This window comes from Corylus avellana, chromosome 9 (assembly GCF_965113065.1).
Source record: "Corylus avellana chromosome 9, dhCorAvel1.hap1.2, whole genome shotgun sequence".
Lineage (NCBI taxonomy): Eukaryota > Viridiplantae > Streptophyta > Magnoliopsida > Fagales > Betulaceae > Corylus > Corylus avellana.
Window position 1 is genome coordinate 2,501,094 of NC_142498.1, and position 9,989 is coordinate 2,511,082.

The window sequence follows — 9,989 nt, forward strand, 5'->3', positions numbered from 1 at the left end:
GAGCGTTATGGGCTCTTTGGTCATCGAAAAACTTTGGCTTTACGTTGGGCTATGTTTGAACTTGGAGGTCTAAGGGTAGACGGGCTTGATGATCATAGCAGAGCTAGGTGTACCAGTAGTCCTCCAATTATTTGAGCTAACTTATTTATAGGTTGGTCCATGAAAATTTTAGCTAGTGGATGACTTTTCGGTACGTGAGCCTTAAGGCCATTTAAGCCTTTAAGGCTTAGGTATGGTTCATTAGGGTTGGGAACACCACCAATTGTTTTTTCAACTCTAATTAGAGAGTCATTTCGGAAGATAAAGAAAATCTAATTTTATCAGCGTGATTGTATATCTTGATTCGAATGTAATTGGTGCTTGATATATATGGTTCATTAGGGTTGGGAACACCACAAATTGTTTTTTCAACTCCAATTAAAGAGTCATTTTGGAAGACAAAGAAAATCTAATTTTATGAGCGTGATTGTATATCTTGATTATAATGTAATTGGTGCATGATATATATATATATATATATATATATATATATATATACACACACATATATATATCAATTAATAGAAATTTGCTTAGTGTGATAAAATCTTTAGGGTTTAATTAGGGCATATGAGATATCAATTAATCTTTACAATTTCCCCTTATATATATGTTTAGGTTTATATATTTTTGAATTTGAATTGTCTATTGCTTAACATTGTACGGTGTACACTATATAGTGGCTATACAAGTACTATATAAAACATATAAACCAAATCAATAAAGTAATATCTCAATTATCTAACACCATTGGATAATTATATTGAAAATTAATATAAAGAAATAAAAAGAAAAAACAAAACAAAAACTGTGAAAATATTAAAGCCACATACTTTTTGGTGAGTCATGTTTATTTTATCATATATATTGGCTAGAAACTTGTTTGCAAAGGATTCCACATTGCAACTTTAGCTTATAACACCTTTATTTGACTATTTTACGTACAAATCAAGATGCAAAGCAAAAGATAAATAGCATACTTTGCATGCCCACAATCCTTCCAAATATAAGAGAATTCAATGTAAGATAAGGATCACGTTTTCTTCCAAACTGAAAAGTTACAACTCTTTTTTTTTTTTTTTTTTTTTTTTTTTTTTTTTAAATTCAATCTATTAAATTAACACGTCCTTAAATCATAAAGAGTTATGGATGGAGATATTCCGTGATTCTCACTTATATTTTTAGAAGTGTTTTATGTTTGAGTGATTTATTAATAATTTTTTTTTTTTAAAATTCATTTAAGACCCATGAATTATCACTTATTTTGAGAAGACCCCCACAAATTTAAAAAACTTTCAATTTGATGCAATGTCTGTCAAATTAAAAACGTTAAAAATGATAAAATGACATTTAGACTCCTGACTTTTTTATTAAATTTCAAATTTACTCTTAATTTTCAAATGAAAAATTAAAAAAAAAATAAAGAAAATCGAAAGGTAATTTGATTTAGGGGTTAGCGGTTGAATTTGATGGAAGATGGGTCAATTAAATTAAATTGAAAGATCATGAGATTAAAATGAGAGATTTTAAAATTTAAGGGTTTTTTCAAAATAAGTAGTAATTCAGTATCTAAAGTAATTTTTTTTTTTTTTAAAAAAATAATAACAAATAGTGCATATAATTCTCACTCCACTTAAGATAAAACCACATGGTCCTTGTTGTAAAATTGCTTCCACAAGTTCCACTAGGGTCGTTGTGACCGGACAAAAAGAGGTTTCAATTACGAGGGAAACAGTGCTCCCACGCGCATGTAGTTGGTCGTTGCTACAGTTTGAAATAACTTCCGGCTCCAGCTTCGGTCGTACGGCAAAACCAGCAAGCCACACCTACGTATACGCACGTAACCCCACGCGCTTCGTCTCCCAACCTAAAAGTACCAAACTCAACTATAATCCCCAAGACGTGAAGCCAACCAAATGTTTTGCCACGTTAACCATCCTCTTCCGTCCGATCATATTCATAATCAACTACCCACAAACCAACGACCCACAAAGGTCCACGCAAATATACAATGCTTTTCAGCAATCCATTTTAAATTGCTTATATTATTATTTTCACTTACAAAGTCTATAAAAGCAAACATCATATCAATGATTAAATAATATTAATCATAGTAATAATCAACGATAATTATAGGGCAAGACTTGCAACATTTCTTTAGCCAAAGAACTTTTAAATCCTTAAAATAGTGCAATGTCTTGTGATAAACTTAATAAGATAGGATCCGGCTTATGTGCTGTTATTAAAATAATATAATATATGCTGTAGTTTAATTAATTGTCAAAATTGAATTTATTGTTATTTTAATAACAGCATGTAAGTCGGAATGTGTAGACTTATAAGACATTTTCACCCCCAATTTTTGAAAGATTTTTTTTTTAATGTTTAATTTATGAAACTATTCAGTCCTTTTTTTTTTTTTTTTTAACTTTGGTATTAACAAATATTTTGATATCTACCTAATTTGATATGATAATCTTCTTTATGGTCAAATATATTGCACTAAACAAACCTCACCAATATTATATTTCTGAAAATAAAAAAAAAGCTAAGACCTACAAATTTGTTTTAAAAAAAAAAAATTAGTGACCGACATGATTCCAATCACATGCTCACAAATGTCAATAAATTATAAAAGAGTTATTCGTGTAATAGTATTTTCTGGCAACTTTATGAAATGATTTGATGATAAACTTAACCAATCCATTTAACTTCGGTCTATAACAATAACCCAATAAACTGTGTACATAATTTTACATTATTTATTTATTTAAAAAAAAATGTATTAAAATAATTTTATGTGATATACTAACTTTAAATTATAACTATAAAATAATATATATTTATTTAATATAATATGGAACAACGGTAATAATATTATTAGTGTTAAAATAGTAGGAGTGTGAATATTAGTACAGTTACTATTTTCATACTAAAGCAGTTTCCCGACCCTTCACCTTACCTGAAAACCACTCTCTCTCTCTCTCTCTCTCTCTCTCTCAAGAAACCACCTACCTTCAATCTCTAAAACCCTCTCTCTCTCAAAATCCCACCATGAATCGTTTTTTGTAACCCATATCACCTCCCTCTCTCTCTCTCTCTCTCTCTCTCTCTCTCTGTGCACGTGTATCTTTCTCTCCCTGAAAACACAGGCCATATCTCTCTCTCTCTCTCTTTCTCTCCTACAAACTGCAACGCCAGTCTCTCTGTTTCTCTCTCTCTCTCTCTCTCTGTCTGTGTCTGGTTTATTTCATCTTCTTGAAGTTAAATTAATTCCTGTCTGAATTTGTAAGTCGCACTATATGTTTCTGTAACACGCGCGCCATGTACATCATAATCATCCACGAGTAGGATTACTCCTCCATCAAATCTCTATCGCTCGCTCTCTTTATATTTCTTTCATGGCGTACCACAACCATCTTTCTCATGACCTTCCTCTCCAACACTTCACGGACCAATCCCAACAGCAGCAACAACAGCAGGACTCGCATACCCTGCGCACCAGCTTACCCGACCAACAACAACGCCTCCAGGCCGCACCCAATTGGCTCAACAACGCGCTGCTCCGGACCCAACAACCCCAGTACGACGACAACACGAACAACAACCACAACAACAACAATAACAACAATAGCAGCAATTTCCTGAACCTCCACACGGCATCCGACTCCACCGCCGTGTCTCAATCCTCCAACCAATGGCTCTCGCGCCCCATCCTCCACCGCAACCACAGTGACGTCATCGACGACGCCTCCGCCGCTGCCGGGGACTCCATGATCGCCGCCGCCATGTCGCACGAATCGGCCGAGAACTTGAAGAACAGCGCCGGCGACAGCCTCAATCCGAACAAGAGCGAGGTGGGAGTGGTGGTCGAGAGCGGCAGCGAGGGAGTGATGAACTGGCAGAATGCGAGGTATAAGGCGGAGATTCTGGCACACCCGCTCTACGACCAGTTGCTGTCGGCCCACGTGGCGTGCCTCCGGATCGCCACGCCGGTCGACCAGTTGCCCAGGATCGACGCCCAGCTCGCGCAGTCCCAGAATGTGGTCGCCAAGTACTCGGCGCTCGGGCATGGCGCTCAGGGCATGGTCGGGGACGACAAGGAGCTTGAACAGTTCTTGGTATGCCTTTTGCTTTCTTCTTTTTGCTGTTGTCGTTTTGTTGTTCGCAATTCATTGATCAGTGTTGTGGACTGTATGTGAATGGGTCTTTATTACCGTTGTGTGTGTTTGTGATTGTTACAACTAAATGCTTTTTTGATAAAATTTCTGTTCTTTTTCTAAGTGCATCAACTTGGTTAGATTCTTCTCTTGTCATTCATCAAATTCATTTGGGTTTTCGGTAATCTTGGGGATTGAGAATTTTGAGGTCTGATGCACGCCCAAGGAAAGATGACTCCAATCTTTTTTTGTTGAGTGAAGATTGGTCAATTGGCTCATAAATTCAATTGGGATCAAAGATTTGTTGGTGGTTAGTGGCTCTTGATCTGAAATGGATGGTGCAACTCTTTTTTCATGAAGCAAGAGAAGGACGCGTTCTTGGTAGTAATTTTCTGGTTGGTGCCAAATGGTTTGATAGATTTTCATGTTCAAAGGCCTTTCCTCCTTTGGAAGGGACGGTGCAACGCCTTTTATGTAGCAAAGGGAAGCATGCCTTGTGTGGCCCATTATTTTCAAGTTTTTGCGGTTATGGGAAGCAAGTTGTGCGAAGGCAAAAGATTAGACAGAGGAACTTACCTCCATGAGCTAAAGCAAATTAGATGTACTTCTAATGATAGAGATTACTTTCATGTTTTTCCTGAATGACAATAATGGGAAGTTCCTCTTTAAACTAGAATGAAATTCCCTGTACATGTCTTTCTTCCTAGTCATAGATTCAAGTCCTAAAATTGTGGGAATAGCACCTCCTAGTCTCTTCAGCCAATACAAATTGATAAAAGAAAAGAGGAACCAACAGAGCTTTCTCATGGATAATTTCAGAAAGAAAAAGAAAAAAAATTGTTGAAGTTGTCAACATAACTCAGGATTCTGTTATTGCAAACTTGGGCTGTGAGAGATGGTAGTTATTATGAATGAATAAAGGAGGAACCTTGATTGATGAACTTAATCACTGAAACAGCTATGTTGCTTAATAAAAGAAGGCCGCAAGCTTTTCTGAATGAATAAAGATCACAAATTGAGATATTTGAGGTTTACCTATAGTTCTAACGGTAAATTTATAGTGCATCCAAATGTCAATTAGTTGTACGTATGTTAGGTCAGTGAGGGAAAAATTTGTATATGATATTTTAAATTAGTTGGAGTCCATGGTGGGTATAACTTAGGAATTAACAGCTTCAAAGGTGTGTGTTCTAATTGCAAGTATGATTCTAATTGGAGCTGTAACTCTGTTGAAGCCTAGATGCATGCATGAAATTCAGACATTTTCACCTATGCTAGAGGGAATTGTGTACAACCAACCAGAGAGGTTTTGCAGAAAATGATATATCAAGCACCATGATCAATATCCCAACAGGCGTCCACAAGAGCTCAGCAACATTATAGACTGCATAGTTGTCAATAGATCAGGGAACTGAAATTTCTTGGAAGCTTGTTACTTGCAAAATTAGCTGCAACTCTGTATCCTCTGTATGCAGAGTTTCCCTATCTGTATTTGTTTATGTTTTTTCTATTTCAACAGGTAGGATAGATTTATCCATATTTAGTTCTATAAATACATGGCAATATTTTGATAGGAACCCAAGGGTTTCTGTCGATTGAATATTAGAAAATATAGAAATTAATGGGATAAATTGACTACTCGGAGGGAATCGAACATCCAATTGATCACTTCGAGGGGATCAACCTCCAATTGTACATAAAGCAATTGATGGTTCGGTGTCATCGAGCCTTGACTTCTCGTTGGATTTCTGGCCAGAGTCCTTCAACGAATGTCTCCACTAACCGTATTTTGGACCAATTATGAGTTTGATCTAATAACTGCTCAAAACAATTATGTATTCCTCAACCATTGATGTTTGCTGAATTTTTGCCTGCTCGCCATCCATATTTTTATATGTTAAAAGGACCAAATCGAACAAGGAAGGCCTTCCACAAATTCCTTCCAAGTTGGTTCTCCACGGCATGCTACCCACAAATTCCTTCTTGGAAATGACTTTTTGTTAAGTAAAAAAAAAAGGAAAGAAGTTTTCGTATATGTTTATGCTGTTATTCGCCTCACCAGTAAGGTCATATTGAGTCATGAGAGCTAGTTTAACAATTAATTTAAGTTTATAAGGCCTCCATGTCTGCTTGTCCCATATACCCATCCTTTGCTGTTCCTCTGCCTTTAGTTTTTCCGTAAATTGTCTTATCATGATAATATCATTTTTTTTTGTTTTTTTAATCTTCTCCTGTCTTTTTAATGTAGACACATTATGTTCTGTTGCTTTGTTCCTTTAAAGAACAACTGCAACAACATGTCCGGGTCCATGCAATGGAGGCAGTAATGGCTTGCTGGGAGATTGAGCAATCCCTGCAAAGTTTAACAGGTGATTTTCTGTTATATTTCCCTATTTGAATTTGTTCATTTCCAGTAGACTTTGCTGCTAGCGTAAAACGAATGTCTTCCATGGATTATTTCAGCTGCTCAACTTTTGCTTGCTTCCTTACTCACTTGCTGTTTGTTACTTTTTGGTGACAATTTTAATTCTTTATGTTTTTCCTCTGCGTGCCCCCACAAAGAACTATTCGATACCCTCTATTTTATGATATTCTTGAATATTCAGCAGTTTATTGAAATATATCCTTTGCATGCATGACTTTAGAATTTTGTTTTTTAGATTATTTCCATAACATCTTCTTAATCTTATCTACATCTCCGGCTTTGATTCTGTGAATTATTACTGGATCCCATGATCTGTCATGAAATAACCATATGTTAGTTTGCAAGTCTTTTTTGTTTTTTTAACTATCATTCCTTCTTTCTTTGGGAAGAGAACGTTATATTTGTCAAGATAATGAGTTCCAAAGCATTATTTAAAGAGTAATACTACTCGTCACATTAGAATTTCATACCAACTTCACTAAGGTTGTAGCGTTTTTTAATGGGATGACAAGAGAAACCATTTAAAATACGCCATATCAACTAGTGTGAAGCTGGTGTGAAAATCTAGTATGAATAGTAGCATTACTCTTAATAAAAGGCTGGTTTAAGTAAAAAGTATTTAAGCCTTGGCCTGATGACTTTCTATGTTTGTGGAACATTAAAAATCAACTTCTTTTATACTCTGCTCTGCCAACAATTGCATGGGATAATCATGAATACCAAAGTTATAATTGCTCCCATGTACTGTATGAGCAGGGGTGTCTCCAGGTGAGGGTACAGGTGCAACAATGTCTGATGATGATGATGACCAAGTAGATAGTGATGCCAACTTGTTTGATGGTAGTTTGGAGGGTCCAGATAGTATGGGATTTGGTCCTCTTATCCCAACAGAGACTGAGAGGTCCTTAATGGAGCGTGTGAGGCAAGAGTTGAAGCATGAGCTGAAACAGGTAATTGGGGGAATTGTTAATTGCATAGTATTATTTCATCTTCAATGGTACCAACTGGTGTTCTCTTTCTTTATAGGGTTACAAGGAGAAAATTGTAGACATAAGGGAGGAAATTTTACGCAAGAGAAGAGCAGGAAAGCTTCCTGGGGACACCACCTCTGTTTTAAAAGCTTGGTGGCAATCACATTCCAAGTGGCCATACCCTACTGTAAGTTTTGTATAATTAGTAGTCAAGGAATCGTTTTCAACCTACTAATTTGACTTCATAATGGGGGAAAAGCCCTCACTCCATTTTTTTTTGGTTACATGGAACCTCACTAAGATAGAGCCCTTCAAACCCACCCCTATGGAGTAAACCTTGCATACACAACCCTACCCTTCAAAACCGTGTATCACTAAGACAGAGCCCTTCAAACCCACCCCTATGGAGTAAACCTTGCATACACGACCCTACCCGTAAAAACCGTGTATCAGGTAATCCAAAAAAATTCTAAGTGTGGAATCAAACTTAGAATGTCCGAGTATACGGCTCATCCCAAGCCTGCCCTTTAACCATTAGGCTGCATCCCGACGGATAAAAGCCCGTACTTGCATGCCAAGCATAAACTAGAGCCACTAAGAATCCCCCACAATGTCTGGGGTTATACTCATGTCAAAGGCCACAAATTTTCTTTCCTACAAAAATTATTGTAAGGTTAACCCCAAGGGGTTGGCCCAAGTGGTGGAGGCCTTGGTCTTTAGGTATCATCCCTTCAAGGTCCAAGGTTCAACACTTCGTGAGTACAAACAATTCCTTGGGGTCATACCTTCTGGTAAAAAGCCAACGATTTAACCAGTTTCGTGTAGGAAAACTTTCGAGGGTGCGATGCACGAGACCGGAGTTTACTCTGCAGGGGTGAGTCCGAAGGGTTATGCTTTGGAGAGGTTTCCCGACATAAAAAAATAAAAATAAAATAAAATAAAATAAAAAATTATAAGGGTGCATACACATGCAGAAAAAAAACATTACCACGTACAAATTATACAGGCTGAAACTGCCTTTTTCAACAACCCTTCGGCGAGTCAGCTGCTTACAAGTTAATTTTAGTTATGTAAAACCAAATGCAGAAAACATTTCATTGATGAATACCTAAATTCTATGAACTTTCAGGAGGAAGACAAGGCAAGGTTGGTAAATGAGACTGGTTTGCAATTAAAGCAGATAAATAATTGGTTTATTAATCAGAGGAAGAGGAACTGGCACAGCAATCCTTCAACTTCTACAGTCTTGAAGAGCAAACGCAAAAGGTAGTCCAATTAAAGCCTGTCTGCTTGTTTGTTGAAATTTCTCATGAGCTTTGCACCAACCATAATTTGAAAAGAAGTAATGCAGGTGAAAATAGCCGTGATCGTTTCATGTAAATGGAAGAAATTCAAGAACAATTCCTGAAAAGATCTATGTACGTACTTCCTCTCAAGTAATCAATCCAACATACTACACAAAATTGTGACACCATAGGGATTCATGGTATGGCCATGGGCTCAAGTAAAATACCAGTATTCTGCTTCTTCAGAAAGAAAAAAAAAAGGCTGACATAGAGGATGAGGTTGGGATGATGAACCCAGTTTGTAACATTTCACAGATTGGTCAAAGGATTCAGACACCGGTGCATATGACACCGATCTCATTAGCAACTCCAGTATTTAGGAATTATAATACTGCAACTGAATTGGATGCATTGGCGGGATTATGATTTTTGTTTGCCTTCTTCATGCCTGTGAATAAGAAGAGTGAGGGGTTGTGGGTGTACAGTGTAATAATCTGTGCATGGTACCTTACAGTTATACTGTGATTATAGCTTTAATTTGAAAATTTTATTGTAGAGTTAAATTTGTAGCAAGTGTGGCATAATAGTGTTTACAGTCTGATTGTTGATGGACCTAATGCTTTTCCATGCAACTCATGCCATAGCTGGCAAAAAATATGATGTTTGTAGTGTATTTTCCTCCCTTTTTTTTTTTTTTTTTTTCCAATTGATATGTAGAAGTGACTTGATATATCAGTGCAGATGCAGTTGCTGGTACCATGCTCAGCACTCGAGTCAAATTGGGAAATGTTTTGAGTTAATATGTTTGATACAAGTCCAAATGGGTTAGATAGGCAATGATGATAATGGTATGTTGTAATCTGAACTGTTTTGATAGGTTCTTTATGAATCCAAATCATGCATTTTTGGGTATGTATTAGAACTCACTAATACGCATTTGCTAAAGTTGTAATTGTTCTGACAAACAAGTTCAAGGAAATCCATATTTGTTCTTTCTAGTGACCAAGTTAGAACCATGCCCCTGATTAAAGATGTATTTGAGCCGAGCTGAGTATTGGATATTTGGACCTAGCTCGGCTCAATCACAAGGGTGTTCAACCTCGGCTCG

The 9,989-nt window shown here is 36.7% G+C and overlaps 1 protein-coding gene across 2 annotated transcripts; it reads left to right on the plus strand.

The window, feature by feature from the left end:
• Positions 1 to 3,018: 3,018 nt before the first annotated feature.
• LOC132189227 (homeobox protein knotted-1-like 3) lies at positions 3,019 to 9,742 on the plus strand. Of its 2 annotated transcripts, none has more exons than XM_059603851.2 (6): positions 3,019 to 4,160; positions 6,448 to 6,568; positions 7,381 to 7,574; positions 7,651 to 7,782; positions 8,725 to 8,861; positions 8,939 to 9,742. In XM_059603851.2, the coding sequence occupies exons 1-6, from the start codon at positions 3,441 to 3,443 to the stop codon at positions 8,973 to 8,975; spliced, it is 1,341 nt and encodes a 446-aa protein (XP_059459834.1). In that variant the 5' UTR covers positions 3,019 to 3,440; the 3' UTR covers positions 8,976 to 9,742. The 2 variants fall into 2 exon arrangements, with proteins under 2 accessions (XP_059459834.1, XP_059459835.1); XM_059603852.2 differs by having other exon boundaries at positions 8,947 to 9,742.
• Positions 9,743 to 9,989: the final 247 nt, after the last annotated feature.